Source organism: Pleurodeles waltl, chromosome 4_2 (genome assembly GCF_031143425.1).
Source record: "Pleurodeles waltl isolate 20211129_DDA chromosome 4_2, aPleWal1.hap1.20221129, whole genome shotgun sequence".
NCBI classification, from domain to species: domain Eukaryota; kingdom Metazoa; phylum Chordata; class Amphibia; order Caudata; family Salamandridae; genus Pleurodeles; species Pleurodeles waltl.
The window spans coordinates 1,058,858,898-1,058,885,265 of NC_090443.1; the positions used below are offsets into that span (position 1 = coordinate 1,058,858,898).

A 26,368-nucleotide genomic window follows, 5' to 3' on the forward strand; every position below is an offset into this window, starting at 1 on the left:
GTTCATCACCACCCCAGGGGTGGTGCCCAGAGCTCCTCCAGTCTGTCTCAGACTTCGGCCACCTTGCTTTGCGAGGTGTGGAGGCACTCTGTAGGGCTCTGAGTGACCAGTGCCAGCAGGGGACATCAGAGACCCCTCCTGATAGGTCCATACCTGATAAGGTAGTTAATCTCCTTCTCAGGGGTATTTAGGGTCTCTCCTCTTGGTTCTCTTCTGATTCTGCTTGCAAGTTTCCTTCCATGAATCCTAAGCAACAATTTCAGACTCCTCTGACCTCGGATCAACCGCAGCCTGCTCCAAGAAACACTGTTACTGCAACAAAGTGTCTACAAGAGACACTTTTCTTCAGCAACCTCAGATCCAAGTCAGCAACTGCAACAGTTTCCATGGTGTGCATGCTCTGGGGACTCCCTGTCTTCATCCTGCACCAGAAGGGCCAAAGAAATCTCCTGTGGAGTGACGGAGTCACTCCCCTACTCCAAGCAGGCACCTTCCAAGATGACAACCGGTACCCTTGGACTCCTCTCACGGCGACGGGCTTGCTCCTACGGCCACATAGGGTGGACACCATCGACATAGATTGTCCTGAAGTCCTGCTGACGCAATTTGGAGGAGGTAAGACCTTGCCTTCCCTGATAGCGACGGTACCCCTGTGTACTTCGTCTTCTTCACCTCCTGAGGCCTCTGTGCACAATTTGAAAAATTCCTTTGTGCACAGCCTAGCCCAGGTCCCCAGCCCTCCATCCTGTGACGCTCAACTCGCTGAGTTGTTCTCCAGCGGCGTGGGACCTTCTTTTGTTGTGCTGCATCAACCGTGTTTTGCACCTCCTTTGTCCCCAGATCCTGCGACTCCCGGTGGTGCTGGCTGGCATCCTCAGGGCTTTCTAAAGAGCTGAGAGCCCCTTCTTCCTCTTCACACAGAGTTGAGTACCCCAAGTTCCTCCTAGGTCCATTCAGCGCCATTTTGTGGCAAAATGTACTTTTGTCTTAGTCCAGGTTTGTTTGTGCCTTCCAACACGAAATCTCATCTGCAACGATCTTCACGCCGTGAGACATCTTTTCCATCATGCAGGAACCCGCTGGCATCTTCCTAGGGTGCATTTTTGCAGTCTTTGACTAATCGGGGACTTTTCTTTCGCACCCTATTCTGGGTTGGCAGGGGCTCCTGTCCTTCCTAGAACTTCTTTCGACTTCTGTACTTGGTCCCCTTCCTTCGCAGGTCTTCAGGTTCAATATTCCAGCAGTTGTTCTTTGCAGACTTGGTTGGCTGCTGCAAAATCCCAAAAACAAGGTGTAGTGTGTTCCAAGGAAACTTGCAGTACTTTACTCCTGCTTTTCTGGGCTCTGGGGTGGGGTGATTTACTTACCTTTACTGTATTCTTACTCTCCCAGCAATTCTGCACACACTACACTTATCTAGGGTAGAATTAATGATTCGCATTCCACTTTTTTAGTATATGGTTTGTGTTGCCCCTAGACCTATTTCATCCCATTTCATTCTATAGGATTTCCTACTGTTTGCATTGTTCTATGACTATTTACTTGTCTAATTTTGGTGTCTAGCGTACATATTGTGTATAATACTTACCTCTATAAGGATTATTGTCTCTAAGATATTTTTGGTACTGTGTCACCCAAATAAATACCTTTATTGTTGGTAACACTGAGTATTTTTACTTGTGTATAAGTACTGTGTAACTATAAGTGGTATTGCATGAGCTTTGCATGTCTCCTAGTTCAGCCTAAGCTGCTCTGCTACAGCTACCTCTATCAGCCTAAGCTGCTAGAACACTACTACATTCACTAATAAGGGATAACTGGACCAGGTGTAAGGTGTAAGTACCCAAGGTACCCACTACAAACCAGGTCAGCCTCCTACACCTCCCTATCCATCTCCAAGCTCCCCTCCCTCCTCCGAGGACCTACTTAATGGAAGCCACAGAGCAACCCCATTGAGCTGGTCCCAGGCCCAGCTCTCCCCCATGCTCCTGCATTGCTCTCGCTCCTGTCTTCTCCTTGATTTTCACAGCCTTGAGACCCTCACGGGTGATTTGCCGCACTTTCTAAATCCTTGATTGATTGATTGAATGTGTACTGCTTAGTTCCATGGAAACCTGCTATCCCACGATACTCGCAGAGTGCACCTCTCCTACCTGCTCCATGCGGGCAATGTTTGTTCTTTGTGGTGGCTGCCCCATTCCCCCCAGACATGGCCACGCAGTACAGGGGCCTGGCCCACTACTGCAAGTGTGCCTGGAGATGGGGCCCCAGGCCCCTCTTCTCCATGTTGGGGGCCACTATGACACACCCTTATTTTCCTTACTGCATCTGCTCCTTACCATAACTGCATCAGAGCTGCCTTATCTTAAAAGGTGGACACTGGCAGTGAGCTCCTGCAGTTCATTTGCATACAATTGCCTTGTGTGAGACACATATAGTGAGACTCGACAACAGTAAAAAGTCCAAAACAGGGTGATTCAACAAGCAAACAAATCTAGGTGCATTACATGAGCGGACCTGATTTTCCAATAATTTACATTTAGATAAAACATAAACCCATCATAGGGAGACAAAATCTTTGGTACTTTTATAGGGGGCAGACCTTTGACATAATTTGAAGTTTGGTGGGTAGAGTACTTTGCTTCAAATATGGCGGAGTACCCTGTCCTCTTAACTGGTGGACTGCTTGTTTATTTAGTATCAGGTGGGCCATTCTGTTTGGAGTGGTTGGAGCTCCCCCTGGTTTCTCCTTGTAGTGCAGGAAGACCTTACAGAGACATCCTCATGGACAAGGGGCAGTCGGTATCTAGGAGGGAAGGTCTCAGCTACTTTTTTCAGTTTGGCATCACCATTAAGTGCCTAGCAGTCCCACACAGAATAAATAGAATAGAAATGACTCCTGAACTACTTGAAAAAGCTCCTAGCGTCTCAGGGTCATAAGGTATTGGACGCCTCCCTTGCACACATTATGCCTGGTGTGGGCATAATGTGTTGCAAGGGGTTACAAAGTGGTGCAATGCAAGAATTGCACCCCTTTGTAAATATGGTTCAGCATTTTTGGCCTTCCAATGCCACATTAGCGTCACAAAAATGATGCTAATGTGGTGCTCGTATGGCGCTAGGCCTTCTTAAATCCAGGCCTTATTGTGAAAACTCTGCTCTACTTTTACAACTTTAAACTTGCTCCTTGAAAGACAAAGCAGGAGAGCCTGGTAGACCAATCATTTCTGGAATCAGAACCATCTCATAAAAGTAAAATTTAAAAGTGCTCTGCAACCACTCTTTACAAGATACAAAGTTCCACCTAACACACAACTAACTTTTAAAGTAAGTGCAATAAATGCCACAACAAACCATAATTCTGACCATGAGAACTAAAGCAAACACAACCTTTTCATTCTCAAAGCACTTTTGATAGCTCTTGGGAGCAGTTATGGAACACACCTCCCATACAAACATGCACACTATGCTTGTCTGATCTTGAGAGACCTTCATGGGTATAAAATGACAAAAGCCACTCTCTCTTTGTATTACACACATGAAACTGTAGATCAATTCTATGAACGATTTAGAAGTTTCCATCCTACGCTTGAAAGTCATTCCATCAATAAAATTAACCTTTTCTGCAAAGATGTGTATATAAAAACCTTTTCAAGAGACCAATGACAGATACAGATTGTTTATGCTGCAAGAGCATTCATCCCGCACAAAACATAAAGGCCCTCATTATGACTCCAGGTATGCAGTGGCAGTCTGACCGCGGCCAAAGCGGTGGTCAGACCATCGGCACTGCCAGTTTCCCTCCACAGGAGAGGCTGGCGGTGTAGGCGGTCTTGATCTGCCAGGGCAGCGCTGCATGCATCACCATCCTGGGTATTACGAGTCCCCTCTCTGCCAGCTTTTACATGGTGGTTGCACCAACACATAAAATCTGGCGGAGACGGGCGCAGGTGGCACCATGGGGGCCGCTGCACTGCCCATGATTTTGGCATGGGCAGTGCAGGGTTTCCCATGGCTAGCCCCATAGTGCTTTGCAGACAGTGAAAAGCGCGATGGGTGCTGGTGCACCCAATGCACTGCAACATTGCCACCGGCTCAATTATGAGCCGGTGTCAATGTTGTGGGCTGATTCCCGCTGGGCCAGTGGGAAACTCATAATAGAGGCCACAGGAAGGTCACAGCACTGGCGGTGACCTGACCGCGTGACTTCGGTGGACGAGCTTTTCCATCCGCCAAAGTTGTAATAAGGCCCTAAATCTGTAATTGCCAGCAATCCTAATAGGAGCACTAGAATCTGTTTAAAGACAAACATCAGAAGATCAACATCTCACTTCTGCAACAGGTTCTGTCTGCCAAACAGAGAATTTAAATGTTCCTTGATAATATCCAGAAATTTCCTACTGCAATCCATGGAGAGATGGACGCTTTTACTGAAATCAGGCCCTTAGAGTGAAATCATTTTCTTCTAGCTTCAAGTGGTGATATCTTGATAATATCCTGACGTGTTTTAGCAACACAAATTAAATCAAGCTTTACTGCTGGCCAAACAAGTTCTGTAGTCCAAAAATCTTCCTCATTGCATACTTGATCTCTGTGTTCCTCAGCGTGTATACAATGGGGTTGAACACTGGAGTTCCCACCGTGTAGAGCAGGGAGAAGGCTTTGTTAAGGTTGAGCACATGGCCTCCTGCTGGTAACATGTACACAATGGTCAGCATACCAAAGTATGTGATGCACACCGCCAGGTGAGCACTGCAGGTGGAGAAGGCTCTGTACCTGCCGGTGCTCGTCGGGATGCTGAGAATGGCCGAGATGATGTTCACATAGGAGATGGTGATTAACAGGAACTGGAAGGACAGCACAATGAAAGAAAAGACAAACACTTCCATTTCAATCATCGAAGGATCAGAGCAGGTTGCTTGGGTCAACGGCATCAAATCGCAGAAGAAGCCATCAATCTCACTGTGATCAGGGAACTGGAGCTGGCACAAGAGAAATACTGTGATCAGTGCTCCTGTTAACCCAGATGCCCAAGTGCCAGCTGTTAGATGAAAGCAGACATGCGGGGCCATCAGAGTGGAGTAATGTAAGGGGCGGCAAATGGCTGCATATCTATCGTAGGCCATCGCTGTGATGAGGAAGCACTCAGTGGTGGCCATCCAACAAAATATGAAGAACTGTGTGACACATCCTTTGAGAGAAATGATGAGGCCCTTTCTCAGCAGCCCTCCAAGTAGAGTAGGGGCCAAAGACGAGGTGTAGCAGACCTCAAGGCATGAGAGATTACACAGCAAGATGTACATGGGCGAATGAAGGCGGGCAGTGGAGTAAATTGTTATCATAACCAGGATGTTCCCCGCCACTGTTAGTGTGTAAATAGTCAGGAAGATGAGAAAGAGGACAGACTTCAGTGAGGGAAAGATCTGAAATCCCAGAAGCAGGAACTCAGCACCGCCGGTGTGATTGTCCAAACACTCAGTATTTCTCATTCCAATAACCTAAACAAATATGAATATAAAATGTAATGGGAGCAATGAAATGAGTTTGGCCAAACAGACATTTACTAACAATGGACTTACTTCAAGAAGAAGTTGGTTGCATGGATGCTGATTTGGAGTATTTTAAATGGGTTTACTATTTTATTTATGAAATAATTCTGAATGATTGATTGAGTTAAAGGTTAACTATAGTAGTGTAGTTGTGAGAAAGTAGGTTGTTGGCTCACTGGAGTGTAAGCCCTGGTCAAGCAATAGCCACAATCCCTTGCAGGGCTAGCTACGAAAAGTCACTACAGGAGCTTGTGCTTAACCCTGCGTAGTTTGGCCAAGGAAGCTGTCAGGCATAACTTAGAGGCAAAGTGTAAAGTATTTATGCAGCACGTACACAACAATAAAAATCCCAAACCAATTTAGAAACATAGAGTAAATTTTACTAAATTGACCCCAAAATATCAAAAATGCAATCAATAGTACCAGTATTATGACTTTTTAACTTTTAAGACTCAAAATAGCATTTAAAAGTGAAAAGCGCCAACCACGGACATCTCGTCATGCTAGATCGGGGTAAAGTCAAAAGTTAAGACCAAACTTTATGGGGCACGGGTCAGGTACACAAAGTGGATTGGGCCCAGTTAGCGCTTACCTTTGGACTTAGAAGATTTTTGAAGAAAAAGTCTCTGAGGAGGTTAAAGTTCAGTAGGGCAACTCTGAATGTGTGACTGAGGGGGGAGCGTCATAGTCAGATAGCTGTAGAGCAAAGCCGCTGTGAAGATTTTTGCCTTAGGACATAGGCGTTGTGATGGAAGTCGAAAATCTCAAGCGGGACAAATCAGAAGGCTGTAGCCAAAGACAGTTCCATAAGGTCAGATATGACTTTGGCAAAGGGCTCTTCAGCTGAATCCAATTTCCTGCTGTGGAGAAGAATGCAGCGGAAGAAACCTCAGAGTTCATCCAAATAGCGATGGATCTCAGTTGGATAGGCGACCAGGTTGGTCCCATTTTCCTCCTAGTTCTCGAGTACTTTTTAGCCAAATTTTGTCTGTGTCCTCAGAAATGGGCCATCTGTGCATCATAAACACCACAGCCAAGTGTCCAGGAGTAGGGATGACCTCTTTGGGGTTCAGGACTCACTCAGACGGGGTCCAAGTGTGGGTTCAAGATGGTGGGAGCCTGGTATGTCCCGGTGGCTCTGGAAAAAGGAGGCCAGAAAACTAACCCTTAAGGCCACTTCTGGAAGCCCTGGGTGCAGGTGAAGACACACGACTGGACTCAACATCAAGGTTGGCCTCTGAGGGTTCAAGGCAAGCTCCAGGCAGCAACTCAGTTCTTTTAGGCACAGCAGCAGTCTGGTAGAGTGTACAGTAGGTCACAGCAGCAGGCAGTCCTCTGAGAGTCCTTCCACAGGTCCAGTGGTGAATTTAAGAGTGGGTATGAGGGCCCTATTTTTATACCCAGGTGCCCTGCTCCTGGAAGATGGGAGATGGGAGAAGTTTCTGGAAAGGTTCTTTGAAGTCATGAGAGTTTCCTGCCTCCTCTTCCCTGGCTTCAAGCTGGCTGCACTGACAATACAGGGTTGTTCGGCCTATAGTGAGTAGCCAGGGCACAGCCTCTTCAGGTGCAAGTGGGTCTGTGCTTAGGTCCACCCCATCAGCCAGTTGATGGCCAATTGAGGCTCTGCTAATCCCACTATTGTGTGACTGTCTGGGTGAATTTGCAAAGTCCTGTCAGTGACACACAGTCAGGTGACCTACAACAGGCCGCAGACAGAGAGGACTAAGGGCAGGAAAAAGACAACTTTCTAAAAGTAGCCTTTTAAAACTTGTAATGATAAATTTGGCTTTACTATTAAATAGGATTTATCATTAGAGGTTCATAGGTAGCAAACATGCCATATCTGCATCATCTTACTTAAGAATTGCAGCTTATTTAATGTGAAAAGGAATTCCCAAAGTTATCCTCTGTGCTGGGTAGGCGTCACAGTAGTGAAAAATACAATTGGGAGTTTTTCACTACTAGGGCATGTTAAACTTAAAGGTACATGACCTACCTTTTAACACTACACAGCAGCCTGCCCTATGGACTACATAGGGCCTACCTTTGAGGTGACTTTTATGTAATAAAAAGGGGGTTTAAGGCTTGGCAAGGGATTTTAAATGCCAAGCTGACTTGGCAGTGGGGCACTGCAGCATAGCAGGTCTGAGGCATGTTTGAATGGCTATTTAAGAGGGTGGCACCATCAGGGCTGCAGGCCCACTGGTAGCATTTAATTTACAGGCCCTGGCTATAGAGGTGGGGTCAGTGATACTACATGAAGGGAAGGGGCAATGCTTCTACTGTATTGGTAGAAGTCAAGGTATTAGAACATGGGCAGTAGTGATGCTACTACTGGGCATGTATTGAAGGTATGAGCTGAGGTTCTAGTAGGAGTGGTGTTACAATGCTTGCAATGAACAGCATCCCCATGTCTGCCATTTGAAAACATTCAGCGTGATTCGGAGTTTTATGTACAGGTTAGTCCGTCACAAACATATCTTGTCCGCCATATTACAATTCCTGTAGGATACAATGGGATCTTAATACAGCAGACGGGATATCCAAACTCTAAATTAGGCCCCTTTCTTTTAAAGCACCCATGCTCCTTAAATAAACGCCTGCTTTCTGTTGCTGGTAAAAGGTGCGTATATTGGGTGGTTCTTCTAAGTGTCACCTGTAATGTCCCTGCACACACTTCCTTTATTGATCCTGAGTATATCGCCCTGTACTTTCAGAGTCCTCCGAATGTGAACCTGCACTGGTTTCAGCTGCTCGCATTAAAGTCTGTTATAATGTTTGGTTAAGATGTAAATTAAAAATAACTCACTAATCTGTACATATGCTTCATTGACGAAGGGGAGCCCTTTTCAGCAGTTTTTTGTTGACACCTAATACTGAAGCAACAGCTGAAGAGTGATGCTGTTTACATGACCGTACCCCGCTTCCCCTAAGAGCTGCGTAGACACAGGACAGCTGAGAAGACGTGCACCCACCAGGGCTCATGTGCGGATGGCATTTCACAGTCACGATATGATTAAGGTCTTGGCAGCAGCGGTCACCAGTGGTGCTGGAGCAACGCTCAGGGTGCGGGTGCTGTCCTCAATGCTACACCAGTGAAGTTACAGAGATTGTGAAAAGTACGCATGGCACACAAAGACGACTAGGGAACGGGTTCAGCGGGCGTAGTGGTCAGGACGCCGTTGTAAATATATTACCAAAGCATGGTGTGGGAGCACACATCCATTTACAGACCGCACATTTCCCATTGAAATGACCAGTAAATGTGCACCTGCAATTTTACTTAATATACAGCACACAAATGATAATCGGTAGAAACTGATATCCCCAAGTGTACTGACTTGTTTTTGATTGTAATTAAATATTTTTTCTACTGCACTTCAGAATTGCAAAAAATGTGGTTCATTAGTTGTTTCCTAACTGAGGATGTTCTTTGAAATATGTGTACAGTTCATTTACAGGTAATTACACTTTGGGCCTGTTTTGGGTTTAGGCGGAGGGGTTACCCCTCCGCCGAAATCTAAATCCAGTTCTTTCCTATATGATTAAGATTTCAGCAGATGGGATATCCATCACCGTTGTGCGGAGTAAACTCTCGGTTGAAATATAAAATCAGGCCCCATGTTGTGTGCTAGAACATAATGACATCCTACAGCCTTCCCTTTCACACACCCAGTGCCCAGCAAGATGGTTGGATACAACCATGGAACCATGCAACTGGTGCACTTTACGTCAAGGAGGGGCTACTCCCTGCTCAAACTGCTGTGACGTGCACCAGTCCCATCCTATGGTTGTACGTCGATCATAACCTAGTGGGGCTACGAGATGTGTAACGCCCTTATAGTAGCAGGGTGCAGCACTCATCACAGATTGCTAGCTTTCCAAAGAAGATTGGACATACTAACCCTGCAGTGTGTGTCTGAGAACAGTGCAATTAATATATCCACTGCTACCTTTGTCTGCTTATGTTGGTTAATATTGTGACATAAATCCACTCACTTTGCAGACAGAGGAAGAAGAGTAAACGCTGAGCTCCCTTTAAAAAGAATAAGCAGTAGTTTGTGATCAGACACAGGCTGGCATTTGACCTCTGTGACAAGATGAAAAACACGGTTCAGCAGCATCTTTCTTCCTCATTCAGCGTCTGAGCTCCAGCATGTTTATTATGGGGATGCTTTAGCACCACCCACTCTCCTGCCCACGGCACAGTCGTGAAGAAGAGGGTTGTTTATGTTATGCTACTGGTAAAGAGCACTAACTAAAATAAACAAACTTGTAGACAGAACATTGTTCCACACAAGTGTGCCTGGCTGATAAACTGCTACCACCTGAGAGAAACAGACTATTTTATGCAGGAAGATAGGAAGCAGGACACCTTTTCACAGACATGTACTGCTTCCACAGATAGCATACAAGGAAGTCAGCTGAAAACACATGCACTCCCATGGAATGCCTCGCGAAAAAAGGAGGCACTGAAAAGTGAGTACTTGTAAACGAATACAAGGATGGAGGCACAAAGGAGGGGCAAAGACACGCTGGGTGACCTAAAACAACTACATGCGCTCGTAGGTGAGGTTTCAGCCTGTCCCCTATATGCATGTGGTACCAGACAGCTGCACTCTCTGGTAGGCTTTGGCCTAATAAGCAAACTAATTCTGGGTACCCCCCAAAGGAAGTGTCTAGCAAGGGGGTCTAGACAAAATCTGCAATCTCATCCAGTGGTGCAGTAATGTTCGGAGTGGGGCTGCTGTGATCAGTGTTACATCACTTAACTCATAGGGTTGTAAAAAATTCAAGCATCGCACACAACAAGTCTAGCAGGCGAGACACATCTGTTCAGCGGGAGAGAAGGGTGTGGGATGTAGTTGGTGGTGCATTTTCGAGGACACTGTCGATAATATATTACTAAAGCATGGTGTGTAGCGCACAGTCATTTACAGACAACACATTTGCCACTGAAATGACCACCACATTTGCACAGATTTGTAGTTTTACTGAAACAACTATATAGCACACAAAGGATAATGGGTGGAAATCAGGTTCCAGAGGATATTTATAGTTTGTGCATCACCAAGTGAAGTGTCTGGATTTGTTTTGTTTCTATTAAGATATCTGTTTCGATCGCACTTCAGAATTACAGAAGAAAGTGCTTCATGTGTGCGTTCTTAACTGCTGATATACTTCAAATATTTGTATAGTTCATATTTTGTCTTCTGATGGAAAAAATAACATGGTACAGACTTTCCTTTGACACTGAGCAAGCTCGTCACACAGCATGTGTATTTGGGGGTGCCTCAACACTCTCTGTGACCCTACTTCCAGCACCTATGAGACCCCAGTGAAGCAAAGGGTTCACCAGCACAGGTCACACGGGGTCACAGCCTTTGGAAGTTTGTACAGACCAGCTCCAGTCATGATACACAAACACTTACCTAAGAGGCTCAGGATGTGTAGCTGGAGGGAGGTGGGTGACCCCACAGACCTGCTGAGGGGCGGGGGGGCTCAGAAGCGTGGACTGCAAGGGTCTGGGAGAGCAGAGATGTCACTGTTGGAAGAGCAGACGCCACACAAGCGGAGTGACCCAAGGCCTGGGCTCTTCATCACTGGAAGCAAGAAGCCGGCATTACCTGGACCCCTTGTGGTGGTGAGAAGGCGCACTGACCTCCCAGGTGAACCATCACATCCTTCTGTACAACGTTTAATCTATGGAGTGGTGGTAATGGAGGGGCATCGATGAGGGAGAATTGTTCATAGCAGGACTCACGGACTTCAGAGGATTATGAGCAGAACTGTGAACAATGTAGAGTTCCTGGTAAAGTCAGCAAGTACCGAGCCCTGGAAGAATGAACATGCGCCGAGCCCTGGGAGAGTGAATATGCACCGAGCCCTGGGAGAGTGAACATGCACCGAGCCCTGGTAGAGTGAATATGCACCGAGCCCTGGGAGAGTGAATATGCACCGAACCCTGGTAGAGTGAATATGCAGCGAGCCCTGAGTGAATATGCACCGAGCCCTGGTAGAGTGAACATGAACCGAGCCCTGGGAGAGTGAACATTCACCGAGCCCTGGGAGAGTGAATAGAGTGAATATGCACCGAGCCCTGGGAGAGTGAATATGCACCGAGCCCTGGGAGAGTGAATATGCACCGAACCCTGGTAGAGTGAATATGCAGCGAGCCCTGAGTGAATATGCACCGAGCCCTGGTAGAGTGAACATGAACCGAGCCCTGGGAGAGTGAACATTCACCGAGCCCTGGGAGAGTGAATAGAGTGAATATGCACCGAGCCCTGGGAGAGTGAATATGCACCGAACCCTGGTAGAGTGAATATGCAGCGAGCCCTGAGTGAATATGCACCGAGCCCTGGTAGAGTGAACATGAACCGAGCCCTGGGAGAGTGAACATTCACCGAGCCCTGGGAGAGTGAATAGAGTGAATATGCACCGAGCCCTGGGAGAGTGAACATGCACCGAGCCCTGGGAGAGTGAATATGCACCGAACCCTGGTAGAGTGAATATGCAGCGAGCCCTGAGTGAATATGCACCAAGCCCTGGTAGAGTGAACATGAACCGAGCCCTGGGAGAGTGAACATTCACCGAGCCCTGGGAGAGTGAATAGAGTGAATATGCACCGAGCCCTGGGAGAGTGAACATGCACCGAGCCCTGGTAGAGTGAATATGCACCGAGCCCTGATAGAGATCCTTCCAACACTTGTCAGCTCTCTTCCCCCTCTTTAAACCTCTCAGAGCGATGAGGACTTCCCTCCTCTGCTTCTGCCGGGCCCTCGTGCTCGCGGTAATCCACGGGGTGCAATTACAACAAGTCTTTGTAACGAGCAGGTCGTACACCAGGAAAGGACTCAAAACTTCATCTCCAGCTACTAACTTTCTACTCCTAACTTAGTTGAAGCAATTTGACATTAAAGAGGTCTCCATTTTAGGCTCCAAACTGAACATAATAGCCCCACGCCTGTTTCTAACAAAGAGTGTGATGGGTACAGATGTTTTTTAAATTTAACAAAAGACACGACATAAAGGGGCTCCGTAAACCTTGAGTCCTGACGTAAAGGGGCTCTTAAAAACTTGAGTCATGACATAAAGGGGCGCTATAAACCTCGAGTCCTGACATAAAGGGACTCTGTACACCTTGAGTCATTCCATAACAAGGCTCTGTAAACCTTGAGTCATGACATAAAGTGACTGTGTAAACCTCGAGTCATGACATAAAGTGACTGTGTAAACCTCGAGTCATGACATAAACGGGCTCTGTAAACCTCGAGTCATGACATAAAGGGGCTCTGTAAACCTCGAGTCATAACATAAAGGGGATCTGTAAACCTCGAGTCATGACATAAAGTGACTGTGTAAGCCTCGAGTCATGATATAAACGGGCTCTGTAAACCTCGAGTCATGACATAAAGGGGCTCTGAAAAACTTGATTCATGTTATAAAGGGACGCCATATACCTCAAATCATGACATAAAGTGACTGTGTAAACCACGAGTCATGACATAAAGTGACTGTGTAAACCTCGAGTCATGACATAAAGTGACTGTGTAAATCTCGAGTCATGACATAAACGGGCTCTGTAAACCTCGAGTCATGACATAAAGGGGCTCTGTAAACCTCGAGTCATGGCATAAAGGTGCTCTGTAAACCTCTAGTGATGGCTCAAAGGGGCTCTGTAAACCTCGAGTCATGACATAAACGGGCTCTGTGTAGGAAAGTACCATCTTTCCTGGCATGTTACCCCCATTTTTCACTGTATATATGTTGTTTTAGTTGTATGTGTCACTGGGACCCTGGTAACCCAGGACCCCAGTGCTCATAAGTGTGCCTGAATGTGTTACCTGTGTAGTGACTAACTGTCTCACTGAGGCTCTGCTAATCAGAACCTCAGTGGTTATGCTCTCTCATTTCTTTCTAAATTGTCACTAACAGGCTAGTGACAAATTTTACCAATTTACATTGGCTTACTGGAACACCCTTATAATTCCCTAGTATATGGTACTGAGGTACCCAGGGTATTGGGGTTCCAGGAGATCCCTATGGGCTGCAGCATTTCTTTTGCCACCCATAGGGAGCTCTGACAATTCTTACACAGGCCTGCCACTGCAGCCTGAGTGAAATAAAGTCCACGTTATTTCACAGCCATTTTACACTGCACTTAAGTAACTTATAAGTCACCTATATGTCTAACCTTTACCTGGTAAAGGTTAGGTGCAAAGTTACTTAGTGTGAGGGCACCCTGGCACTAGCCAAGGTGCCCCCACATTGTTCAGAGCCAATTCACTGAACTTTGTGAGTGCGGGGACACCATTACACGCGTGCACTACATATAGGTCACTACCTATATGTAGCTTCACCATGGTAACTCCGAATATGGCCATGTAACATGTCTATGATCATGGAATTGCCCCCTCTATGCCATCCTGGCATTGTTGGTACAATTCCATGATCCCAGTGGTCTGTAGCACAGACCCTGGTACTGCCAGACTGCCCTTCCTGGGGTTTCACTGCAGCGGCTGCTGCTGCCAACCCCTCAGACAGGCAGCTGCCCTCCTGGGGTCCAGCCAGGCCTGGCCCAGGATGGCAGAACAAAGAACTTCCTCTGAGAGAGGGTGTGACACCCTCTCCCTTTGGAAAATGGTGTGAAGGCAGGGGAGGAGTAGCCTCCCCCAGCCTCTGGAAATGCTTTGTTGGGCACAGATGTGACCAATTCTGCATAAGCCAGTCTACACCGGTTCAGGGACCCCTTAGCCCCTGCTCTGGCGCGAAACTGGACAAAGGAAAGGGGAGTGACCACTCCCCTGACCTGCACCTCCCCTGGGAGGTGTCCAGAGCTCCTCCAGTGTGCTCCAGACCTCTGCCATCTTGGAAACAGAGGTGCTGCTGGCACACTGGACTGCTCTGAGTGGCCAGTGCCACCAGGTGACGTCAGAGACTCCTTGTGATAGGCTCCTTCAGGTGTTAGTAGCCTTTCCTCTCTCCTAGGTAGCCAAACCCTCTTTTCTGGCTATTTAGGGTCTCTGTCTCTGGGGAAACTTTAGATAACGAATGCATGAGCTCAGCCGAGTTCCTCTGCATCTCCCTCTTCACCTTCTGATAAGGAATCGACCGCTGACCGCGCTGGAAGCCTGCAAACCTGCAACATAGTAGCAAAGACGACTACTGCAACTCTGTAACGCTGATCCTGCCGCCTTCTCGACTGTTTTCCTGCTTGTGCATGCTGTGGGGGTAGTCTGCCTCCTCTCTGCACCAGAAGCTCCGAAGAAATCTCCCGTGGGTCGACGGAATCTTCCCCCTGCAACCGCAGGCACCAAAAAGCTGCATTACCGGTCCTTTGGGTCTCCTCTCAGCATGACGAGCGAGGTCCCTCGAATCCAGCGATGCTGTCCAAGTGACCCCCACAGTCCAGTGACTCTTCAGCCCAAGTTTGGTGGAGGTAAGTCCTTGCCTCACCTCGCTGGGCTGCATTGCTGGGAATCGCGACTTTGCAAGCTACTCCGGCCCCTGTGCACTTCCGGTGGAAATCCTTCGTGCACAGCCAAGCCTGGGTCCACGGCACTCTAACCTGCATTGCACGACTTTCTAAGTTGGTCTCCGGCGACGTGAGACTCCTTTGTGCAACTTCGGCGAGCACCGTTTCACGCATCCTCGTAGTGCCTGTTTCTGGCACTTCTCCGGGTGCTACCTGCTTCAGTGAGGGCTCTTTGTCTTGCTCGACGTCCCCTCTCTCTGCAGGTCCAATTTGCGACCTCCTGGTCCCTCCTGGGCCCCAGCAGCGTCCAAAAACGCCAAACGCATGATTTGTGTGTAGCAAGGCTTGTTGGCGTCCTTCCGGCGGGAAAACACTTCTGCACGACTCTCCAAGGCAAGAGGGATCCGTCCACCAAAGGGGAAGTCTCTAGCCTTTTTTGTTCCTGCAGAAACCTTAGCTTCTTCTGTCCAGTCGAAGCTTCTTTGCACCCGCAGCTGGCATTTCCTGGGCATCTGCCCATCTCCGACTTGCTTGTGACTTTTGGACTTGGTCCCCTTGTTCCACAGGTACCCTAGATTGGAAATCCACAGTTGTTGCATTGCTGGTTTGTGTCTTTCCTGCATTATTCCTCTAACACGACTCTTTTGTCCTTAGGGGAACTTTAGTGCACTTTGCACTCACTTTTCAGGGTCTTGGGGAGGGTTATTTTGCTAACTCTCACTATTTTCTAATAGTCCCAGCGACCCTCTACAAGGTCACATAGGTTTGGGGTCCATTCGTGGTTCGCATTCCACTTCTGGAGTATATGGTTTGTGTTGCCCCTATCCCTATGTTTCCCCATTGCATCCTATTGTAACTATACATTGTTTGCACTGTTTTCTAAGACTATACTGCATATTTTTGCTATTGTGTATATATATCTTGTGTATATTTCCTATCCTCTCACTGAGGGTACACTCTAAGATACTTTGGCATATTGTCATAAAAATAAAGTACCTTTATTTTTAGTATAACTGTGTATTGTGTTTTCTTATGATATTGTGCATATGACACTAAGTGGTACTGTAGTAGCTTCACACGTCTCCTAGTTCAGCCTAAGCTGCTCTGCTAAGCTACCATTATCTATCAGCCTAAGCTGCTAGACACCCTATACACTAATAAGGGATAACTGGGCCTGGTGCAAGGTGCAAGTACCCCTTGGTACTCACTACAAGCCAGTCCAGCCTCCTACATTGGTTGTGCAGTGGTGGGATAAGTGCTTGAGACTACTTACCACTCTTGTCATTGTACTTTTCATAAGAGAAAAATATACAAAACAAGGTCAGTGTATATACACATAGCCAAAAAGTTTTGCATTTCCTCTTTTCACTCTTTTCTAAGTGCTGAAAAGTACTCCTAAACTTTCAAAAAGTTCTTAAAAGTTTAAAAAGTTTTTTCTGTCTTTCCAAAAAGTTCTGAAAACTTTTTTTCTTTTTTTTGTATCACTTTAACTCTCTCTAAAAATTGTCTGGCACAGGCAAAAATGTTGAACTGTCCAAACTTGCATATGATCACCTTAGCTGGAAAGGAGCAAGGAGTCTCTGCATAGAGAGAGGTTTGAGTGTAGGGAAGAATCCTTCCTTAGAACTGTTAATTAATATGCTTAGAGTACAGGATAAGGCCATGAGTGCCAAATCTGGTGAAAAAGTAGCTAATGGTTCTCAATCTGATCCAGGGACTCCCCCAGGAAAAGGTTCAGGAAAGAAACTTCTCAGCCTGCCCATTACTAGACAGTCTAGCATAGTTGGTACAGAGGTTGAATCACACCATACTGAGGGTGTGCTCTCACATTATACTGGTAGCCAAGCTGTTAGGGTGCCCTCTGTAAGGGACAGGTCTCCTTCTGTTCATTCCCATCATACCTCTGTATCTAGAAATGTCCCTCCCACCCACCCTGATGACAGATTGTTAGAAAGGGAGCTCAATAGATTGAGAGTGGAACAAACCAGACTGAAGCTCAAGAAGCAACAGCTGGATTTGGATAGACAGTCTTTAGAATTAGAGAAGGAAAGACAGAAGTTGGGTTTAGATACCCATGGTGGCAGCAGCAGTATTCCCCATAGTCATCCTGCAAAAGAGCATGATTCCAGGAATCTGCACAAGATAGTTCCCCCTTATAAGGAGGGGGATGACATTAACAAGTGGTTTGCTGCACTTGAGAGGGCCTGTGCTGTACAGGATGTCCCTCAAAAGCAGTGGGCTGCTATCCTATGGCTATCATTTAGTGGAAAAGGTAGGGATAGGCTCCTTACAGTGAAAGAAAATGATGCCAATAATTTCCAAGTTCTTAAGAATGCACTCCTGGATGGTTATGGCTTAACCACTGAACAGTACAGGATAAAGTTCAGAGAGACCAAAAAGGAGTCTTCACAAGACTGGGTTGATTTCATTGACCATTCAGTGAAGGCCTTGGAGGGGTGGTTACATGGCAGTAAAGTTACTGATTATGACAGCCTGTATAACTTAATCCTGAGAGAGCATATTCTTAATAATTGTGTGTCTGATTTGTTGCACCAGTACTTGGTGGACTCTGATCTGACCTCTCCCCAAGAATTGGGAAAGAAGGCAGACAAATGGGTCAGAACAAGAGTGAACAGAAAAGTTCATACAGGGGGTGACAAAGATGGCAACAAAAAGAAGGATGGTAAGTCTTCTGACAAGGGTGGGGACAAATCTAAAAATGAGTCTTCATCAGGCCCACAAAAACACTCTGGTGGGGGTGGTGGGCCCAAATCCTCCTTTAATCAGAACAAGGAAAAGAAACCCTGGTGCTATTTATGTAAAATAAAAGGCCATTGGACAACAGATCCCAGTTGTCCAAAGAAAGGCACCACAGCTCCTACCACTACAACCCCTACTGCTACACCTAGTGTCCCTACTAATAGCAGTGGTGGTGGGAGCAAACCTACTAATAGCCAATCCAAGGGAGTAGCTGGGCTCACTTTTGGTAATTTAGTTGGGGTTGGTCTAATTAGGGAGACCACAGAGACTACTTTAGTCCCTGAAGGGGCTATTGACTTAGCCACTTTGGTTGCTTGCCCCCATAACTTGGAGAAGTACAAGCAACTAACCCTAATAAATGGTGTTGAGGTCCAGGCCTACAGGGACACAGGTGCCAGTGTCACAATGGTGATTGAGAAACTGGTGCACCCTGAACAACACATACTTGGACACCAGTACCAAGTAACCGATGCTCACAACATAACACAAAGCCACCCCATGGCTGTTGTAAATCTCAACTGGGGGGGGGTAACTGGTCCAAAGAAAGTTGTGGTAGCTTCAGATTTACCTGTAGACTGTCTATTAGGGAATGATTTGGAGACATCAGCTTGGTCAGATGTGGAGTTGGAGGCCCATGCAGCAATGCTGGGCATCCCAGGGCATATTTTTGCTTTGACAAGGGCTCAGGCCAAAAAGCAAAAAGGACAGGGAAGCTTGGATCCTGGAACAATGGACCAAGTGCTCCCTAAAGCTAGGGCTAGTAGAAGCAAACCACTTCCTACTATCCCTCCCTCTACAGTGGATTCTACTTCTGAGGAAGAAGAATTCCCTCCCTGTGCAGAACCTACACCAGAGGAGCTGGAAGCAGACACTGCTGAGCTTTTGGGTGAAGGGGGGCCTGCCAGAGAGGAGCTGAGTGTGGCACAGCAAACCTGTCCCACATTAGAGGGTCTCAGACAGCAAGCTGTCAAACAGGCTAATGGGGATGTCAGTGACCCTCACAGAGTTTACTGGGAGGACAACCTCTTGTACACTGAGCATAGGGATCCTAAACCTGGAGCTGCCAGGAGATTAGTGATTCCTCAGGAGTACAGAAAGTTCCTCCTAACACTGGCACATGACATTCCCTTAGATGGGCACCTGGGTCAAATGAAAACTTGGGACAGATTGGTACCATTGTTTCATTGGCCTAGGATGTCTGAGGACACAAAGGAATTTTGTAAGTCCTGTGAAACCTGTCAAGCCAGTGGCAAGACAGGTGGCACTCCAAAGGCACCCCTTATCCCACTGCCTGTGGTTGGGGTTCCCTTTGAAAGGGTAGGGGTTGACATAGTTGGCCCCCTTGACCCTCCTACTGCTTCAGGCAATAGGTTTATCTTGGTGGTAGTGGACCATGCCACAAGATATCCTGAAGCTATTCCTTTAAGGACCACTACAGCTCCTGCAGTGGCAAAGGCCCTCCTGGGAATATTTTCCAGAGTGGGCTTCCCAAAGGAAGTGGTATCAGACAGGGGAAGCAATTTCATGTCTGCATACTTAAAGGCCATGTGGAAGGAGTGTGGTGTAACGTACAAGTTCACAACACCCTATCATCCACAAACAAATGGACTGGTGGAGAGATTTAATAAAACTCTCAAAGGCATGATTATGGGTCTCCCTGAAAAACTCCGCAGGAGATGGGATATCCTTCTACCATGCCTCCTTTTTGCCTACAGGGAGGTACCCCAGAAAGGAGTGGGCTTCAGCCCCTTTGAACTTCTTTTTGGACACCCTGTTAGGGGTCCACTCACACTTGTAAAGGAGGGTTGGGAACAACCTTTAAAAGCTCCTAAGCAGGATATTGTGGATTATGTACTTGGCCTCAGATCAAGGATGGCTGAGTACATGAAAAAGGCCAGTAAAAACCTTCAGGCCAGCCAAGAGCTCCAGAAGCAATGGCATGATCAGAAGGCTGTTTTGGTTCAGTACCAACCAGGGCAGAAAGTGTGGGTCTTGGAGCCTGTGGCCCCAAGAGCACTCCAAGATAAATGGAGTGGACCCCACACAATTGTTGAAAAGAAGGGTGAAGTCACCTACTTGGTTGACTTAGGCACTGCAAGGAGTCCCCTTAGGGTGCTCCATGTCAACCGCCTGAAACCCTACTATGACAGGGCTGATCTCACCCTGCTCATGGCAACAGATGAGGGACAGGAAGAAGACAGTGATCCTCTACCTGATCTCTTCTCTTCCACAGATCAAGATGCTCTTGTGGAAGGTGTAGTTTTGGCTGATTGTCTTACTGCTGAGCAGAAAGACAATTGCATAAATCTCCTAGGACAATTTTCAGAACTCTTCTCTATTGTGCCAGGCACCACTTCTTGGTGTGAGCACACTATAGATACTGGAGACAGTTTACCTGTCAAAAGTAAGATCTATAGGCAGCCTGACCATGTCAGGGACTGCATAAAGAAAGAAGTTCAGAAAATGTTGGAACTCGGAGTGGTTGACCACTCTGACAGTCCATGGGCTTCTCCTGTGGTACTGGTACCAAAACCCAATTCTAAAGATGGAAAGAAGGAAATGCGGTTTTGTGTAGACTATAGAGGTCTCAACTTGGTAACCAAAACTGATGCTCACCCTATACCCAGGGCAGATGAGCTCATAGATACACTGGCATCTGCCAAGTATCTAAGCACTTTTGATTTGACTGCAGGGTATTGGCAGATCAAATTGTCAGAAGATGCTAAACCTAAGACTGCATTTTCTACCATTGGAGGACATTACCAGTTTACTGTAATGCCTTTTGGTTTGAAAAATGCACCTGCCACTTTTCAGAGGTTGGTGAACACAGTCCTGCAAGGGCTGGAAGCTTTCAGTGCAGCATATTTGGACGATATAGCTGTCTTTAGCTCCAGCTGGGATGATCACCTGGTCCACCTATGGAAAGTTTTGGAGGCCCTGCAAAAGGCAGGCCTCACTATCAAGGCTTCAAAGTGCCAGATAGGGCAGGGTAAGGTGGTTTATCTGGGACTTCTTGTTGGTGGGGAACAGATTGCACCACTTCAGGGGAAAATCCAAACAATTATTGATTGGGTTCCCCCTACCACTCAGACTCAGGTGAGAGCCTTCCTAGGCCTCACTGGGTATTACAGGAGGTTCATTAAGAACTATGGCTCCATTGCAGCCCCTCTTAATGACCTCACTTCCAAGAAAATGCCTAAAAAGGTATTATGGACAGCAAGCTGTCAGAAAGCTTTTGAGGAGCTGAAGCAGGCCATGTGCTCTGCACCTGTCCTGAAAAGCCCTTGTTACTCTAAAAAAATTCTATGTCCAAACTGATGCATCTGAATTAGGAGTAGGGGCAGTCCTATCACAACTTAATTCTGAGGGCCAGGATCAACCTGTTGCTTTTATTAGTAGAAGGTTGACCCCTAGAGAAAAGCGTTGGTCTGCCATTGAGAGGGAGGCCTTTGCTGTGGTCTGGGCTCTGAAGAAGTTGAGGCCATACCTGTTTGGCACTCACTTCATTGTTCAGACAGACCACAAACCTCTACTTTGGCTAAAACAAATGAAAGGTGAAAATCCTAAATTGTTGAGGTGGTCCATATCCCTACAGGGAATGGACTATACAGTGGAACATAGACCTGGGAGTAGCCACTCCAATGCAGATGGACTCTCCAGATATTTCCACTTAGACAATGAAGACTCATCAGGTAATGGCTAGTCTTATTGTCCTTCGTTTGGGGGGGGGTTGTGTAGGAAAGTACCATCTTGCCTGGCATGTTACCCCCATTTTTCACTGTATATATGTTGTTTTAGTTGTATGTGTCACTGGGACCCTGGTAACCCAGGGCCCCAGTGCTCATAAGTGTGCCTGAATGTGTTACCTGTGTAGTGACTAACTGTCTCACTGAGGCTCTGCTAATCAGAACCTCAGTGGTTATGCTCTCTCATTTCTTTCTAAATTGTCACTAACAGGCTAGTGACAAATTTTACCAATTTACATTGGCTTACTGGAACACCCTTATAATTCCCTAGTATATGGTACTGAGGTACCCAGGGTATTGGGGTTCCAGGAGATCCCTATGGGCTGCAGCATTTCTTTTGCCACCCATAGGGAGCTCTGACAATTCTTACACAGGCCTGCCACTGCAGCCTGAGTGAAATAACGTCCACGTTATTTCACAGCCATTTTACACTGCACTTAAGTAACTTATAAGTCACCTATATGTCTAACCTTTACCTGGTAAAGGTTAGGTGCAAAGTTACTTAGTGTGAGGGCACCCTGGCACTAGCCAAGGTGCCCCCACATTGTTCAGAGCCAATTCACTGAACTTTGTGAGTGCGGGGACACCATTACACGCGTGCACTACATATAGGTCACTACCTATATGTAGCTTCACCATGGTAACTCCGAATATGGCCATGTAACATGTCTATGATCATGGAATTGCCCCCTCTATGCAATCCTGGCATTGTTGGTACAATTCCATGATCCCAGTGGTCTGTAGCACAGACCCTGGTACTGCCAGACTGCCCTTCCTGGGGTTTCACTGCAGCTGCTGCCAACCCCTCAGACAGGCAGCTGCCCTCCTGGGGTCCAGCCAGGCCTGGCCCAGGATGGCAGAACAAAGAACTTCCTCTGAGAGAGGGTGTGACACCCTCTCCCTTTGGAAAATGGTGTGAAGGCAGGGGAGGAGTAGCCTCCCCCAGCCTCTGGAAATGCTTTGTTGGGCACAGATGTGACCAATTCTGCATAAGCCAGTCTACACCGGTTCAGGGACCCCTTAGCCCCTGCTCTGGCGCGAAACTGGACAAAGGAAAGGGGAGTGACCACTCCCCTGACCTGCACCTCCCCTGGGAGGTGTCCAGAGCTCCTCCAGTGTGCTCCAGACCTCTGCCATCTTGGAAACAGAGGTGCTGCTGGCACACTGGACTGCTCTGAGTGGCCAGTGCCACCAGGTGACGTCAGAGACTCCTTGTGATAGGCTCCTTCAGGTGTTAGTAGCCTTTCCTCTCTCCTAGGTAGCCAAACCCTCTTTTCTGGCTATTTAGGGTCTCTGTCTCTGGGGAAACTTTAGATAACGAATGCATGAGCTCAGCCGAGTTCCTCTGCATCTCCCTCTTCACCTTCTGATAAGGAATCGACCGCTGACCGCGCTGGAAGCCTGCAAACCTGCAACATAGTAGCAAAGACGACTACTGCAACTCTGTAACGCTGATCCTGCCGCCTTCTCGACTGTTTTCCTGCTTGTGCATGCTGTGGGGGTAGTCTGCCTCCTCTCTGCACCAGAAGCTCCGAAGAAATCTCCCGTGGGTCGACGGAATCTTCCCCCTGCAACCGCAGGCACAAAAAAGCTGCATTACCGGTCCCTTGGGTCTCCTCTCAGCACGACGAGCGAGGTCCCTCGAATCCAGCGACGCTGTCCAAGTGACCCCCACAGTCCAGTGACTCTTCAGCCCAAGTTTGGTGGAGGTAAGTCCTTGCCTCACCTCGCTGGGCTGCATTGCTGGGACCCGCGACTTTGCAAGCTACTCCGGCCCCTGTGCACTTCCGGCGGAAATCCTTTGTGCACAGCCAAGCCTGGGTCCACAGCACGCTAACCTGCATTGCACGACTTTCTAAGTTGGTCTCCGGCGACGTGGGACTCCTTTGTGCAACTTCGGCGAGCACCGTTTCACGCATCCTCGTAGTGCCTGTTTCTGGCACTTCTCCGGGTGCTACCTGCTTCAGTGAGGGCTCTTTGTCTTGCTCGTCGTCCCCTCTCTCTGCAGGTCTAATTTGCGACCTCCTGGTCCCTCCTGGGCCCCAGCAGCGTCCAAAAACGCCAAACGCACGATTTGCGTGTAGCAAGGCTTGTTGGCGTCCTTCTGGCGAGAAAATACTTCTGCACGACTCTCCAAGGCGAGGGGGATCCGTCCACCAAAGGGGAAGTCTCTAGCCCTTTTCGTTCCTGCAGAAACCTTAGCTTCTTCTGTCCAGTCGAAGCTTCTTTGCACCCGCAGCTGGCATTTCCTGGGCATCTGCCCATCTCCAACTTGCTTGTGACTTTTGGACTTGGTCCCCTTGTTCCACAGGTACCCTAGATTGGAAATCCACAGTTGTTGCATTGCTGGTTTGTGTCTTTCCTGCATTATTCCTCTAACACGACTCTTTTGTCCTTAGGGGAACTTTAGTGCACTTTGCACTCACTTTTCAGGGTCTTGGGGAGGGTTATTTTGCTAACTCTCACTATTTTCTAATAGTCCCAGCGACCCTCTACAAGGTCACATAGGTTTGGGGTCCATTCGTGGTTCGCATTCCACTTCTGGAGTATATGGTTTATGTTGCCCCTATCCCTATGTTTCCCCATTGCATCCTATTGTAACTATACATTGTTTGCACTGTTTTCTAAGACTATACTGCATATTTTTGCTATTGTGTATATATATCTTGTGTATATTTCCTATCCTCTCACTGAGGGTACACTCTAAGATACTTTGGCATATCGTCATAAAAATAAAGTACCTTTATTTTTAGTATAACTGTGTATTGTGTTTTCTTATGATATTGTGCATATGACACTAAGTGGTACTGTAGTAGCTTCACACGTCTCCTAGTTCAGCCTAAGCTGCTCTGCTAAGCTACCATTATCTATCAGCCTAAGCTGCTAGACACCCTATACACTAATAAGGGATAACTGGGCCTGGTGCAAGGTGCAAGTACCCCTTGGTACTCACTACAAGCCAGTCCAGCCTCCTACACTCTGTAAACCTCGAGTCATGACATAAGGGGGCTCTGTAAACCTTGAGTCATGACATAAACGGGCTCTGTAAAACTCGAGCCATGACGTAAAGGGGCTCTGTAAACCTCGAGTCATGGCATAAAGGGGCTCTGTAAACCTCGAGTTATGGCATAAAGGGGCTCTGTAAACCATGAGTCATGACATAAACGGGCTCTGTAAAACTCGAGTCATGACATAAAGGGGCTCTGTAAGCCTTAAGTTATGGCATAAAGGGGCTGTTTAACCTCGAGCCATAGCATAAAGGGGCTCTGTAAACCCCGAGTCATGGCATAAAGGGGCTCTGTAAACCTCAATTTATGGCATAAAGGGGCACTGTAAACCTCAATTTATGGCATAAATGGCCTGTGTTTAGCTTGAGTCATGACATAAAGGGGCAGTATAAACCTCGAGTCATGGCATAAAGGGGCCGTATAAACCTCGAGTCATGGCATAATGGGGCGCTGTAAACCTCAAGTCATGGCATGAGGGGGCCGTGTAAGCCTCAAGTCATGGCATAAAGGGGCTGTGTAAATCTTGAGTCATGGCACAAAGGGGCTGTGTAAACCTCGAGTCATGACATAAAGGGGCTGTGTAAACCTAGAGTCATGGCATAAATTGACTGTGTAAGCCTCGAGTCATGGCACTAAGGGGCTGTGTAAACCTCGAGTCATGGCATAAAGGGGCTGTGTAACCCTGAGCCATGGCATAAAGGGGCTCTGTAAACCTTGACTCATGGCATAAAGTGACTGTGTAAGCCTTGATTCATGGCATAAAGGGGCTCTGTAAACCTCGAGTCATGGCATAAAGGGGCTCTGTAAACCTGCAACCCTTGACCCTGCTTCAGCAGTCAGTTCGCTCCCCGCTCTGCCTCCCTGTGCCACCTCCTCACCGTCCGTTGCTTTTTGCCTTGTAAACTCCCCAGCCGCTGCGTCCCCTGCGGCCCCTCCCGCCTCCCCCCTCCTCCTCCTCACCGTCATTTCCTGTAGCCTTGTAAACTCCCCAGCCGCTATGTCCCCTGCGGCCCCACCCCCCCGCCTTCCCATTTGACCAGCCCTTCCTCCTCCCAGCTGCCACTCCCTCCCTCCCCTCCATTTATGGCAGCCGCGGCACGGACGCGCCCAGTGCCAATCCCCCTGACCCCTTCAGACAAACCTACTCCCCCCTCACCCTCCACTCACTCAACCCAGGCCCTTGCCCCACCTGCACCCTTTCCAGCCCCACACACACTCATGGTCCCTTCACCTGCCTCACCTGTCATTTCTCCTGCTCCTCATCCCTCACACCACACACCAACCATAGCGACCCCACCGACAACACACACAACACCCCCAACACAACACACGCCTGCTCTGCTCCCACCCCCACCAACCAGCCCCACAGCACACCACCCCCACAACAACACCCTCACCGCACCACAACCACCTCAACTGCCTGCTCCTCAACACTCGCTCCCTTCACAAACATGCCATAGAACTCTGGGACCTTATCACATCACACTCACCTGACATCGCCTTCCTCACGGAACCCTGGACCAACCCATCCTTGGAACCCGACATAGCCATCGCCACCCTCAAGGGATACAAACTCCAACGCAAAGACCGCCTCAACAGGCCAGGTGGTGGCATTGCCATCCTACACAGGGACACCATCAAAGTCACCACCAGCTCCCAAGACACTATCGACAACACGGAACACATGCACTTCCTAATCTGCATTAACAACAACTCCACCCTCAGAGGTACACTAATATACAGACCACCAGGACCACGCCCCGCCTTCTGCAACACCATTGCCGACACCATCAGCGTGCACGCCCTCACCTCCACAGACTACATCCT

The 26,368-nt window shown here is 47.8% G+C and overlaps 1 protein-coding gene across 1 annotated transcript; it reads right to left on the reverse strand.

Moving 5' to 3' along the window:
• Window positions 1-4,532: 4,532 nt before the first annotated feature.
• On the reverse strand, window positions 4,533-26,092 carry LOC138294027 (olfactory receptor 11A1-like). Its single transcript, XM_069233278.1, has 3 exons — window positions 26,032-26,092; window positions 11,177-11,316; window positions 4,533-5,498 (listed from the first exon to the last, which is right to left on the reverse strand). The coding sequence occupies exons 1-3, from the start codon at window positions 26,090-26,092 to the stop codon at window positions 4,533-4,535; spliced, it is 1,167 nt and encodes a 388-aa protein (XP_069089379.1).
• Between the last annotated feature and the right edge of the window lie 276 nt (window positions 26,093-26,368).

Bases quoted from the DNA above. Each gene is read 5' to 3' on its own strand.
- LOC138294027 (XM_069233278.1), bottom strand. From the start codon at position 26,092: ATGGCTATGTCGGGTTCCAAGGATGGGTTGGTCCAGGGTTCCGTGAGG. The intron at 11,317-26,031 runs GTGAGTGTGATG...AATCCTCTGAAG, and splicing joins CGTGAGGAAGGCGATGTCAG to TCCGTGAGTCCTGCTATGAA. The intron at 5,499-11,176 runs GTAATGCCGGCT...ATATTTGTTTAG, and splicing joins CACCACCACAAGGGGTCCAG to GTTATTGGAATGAGAAATAC.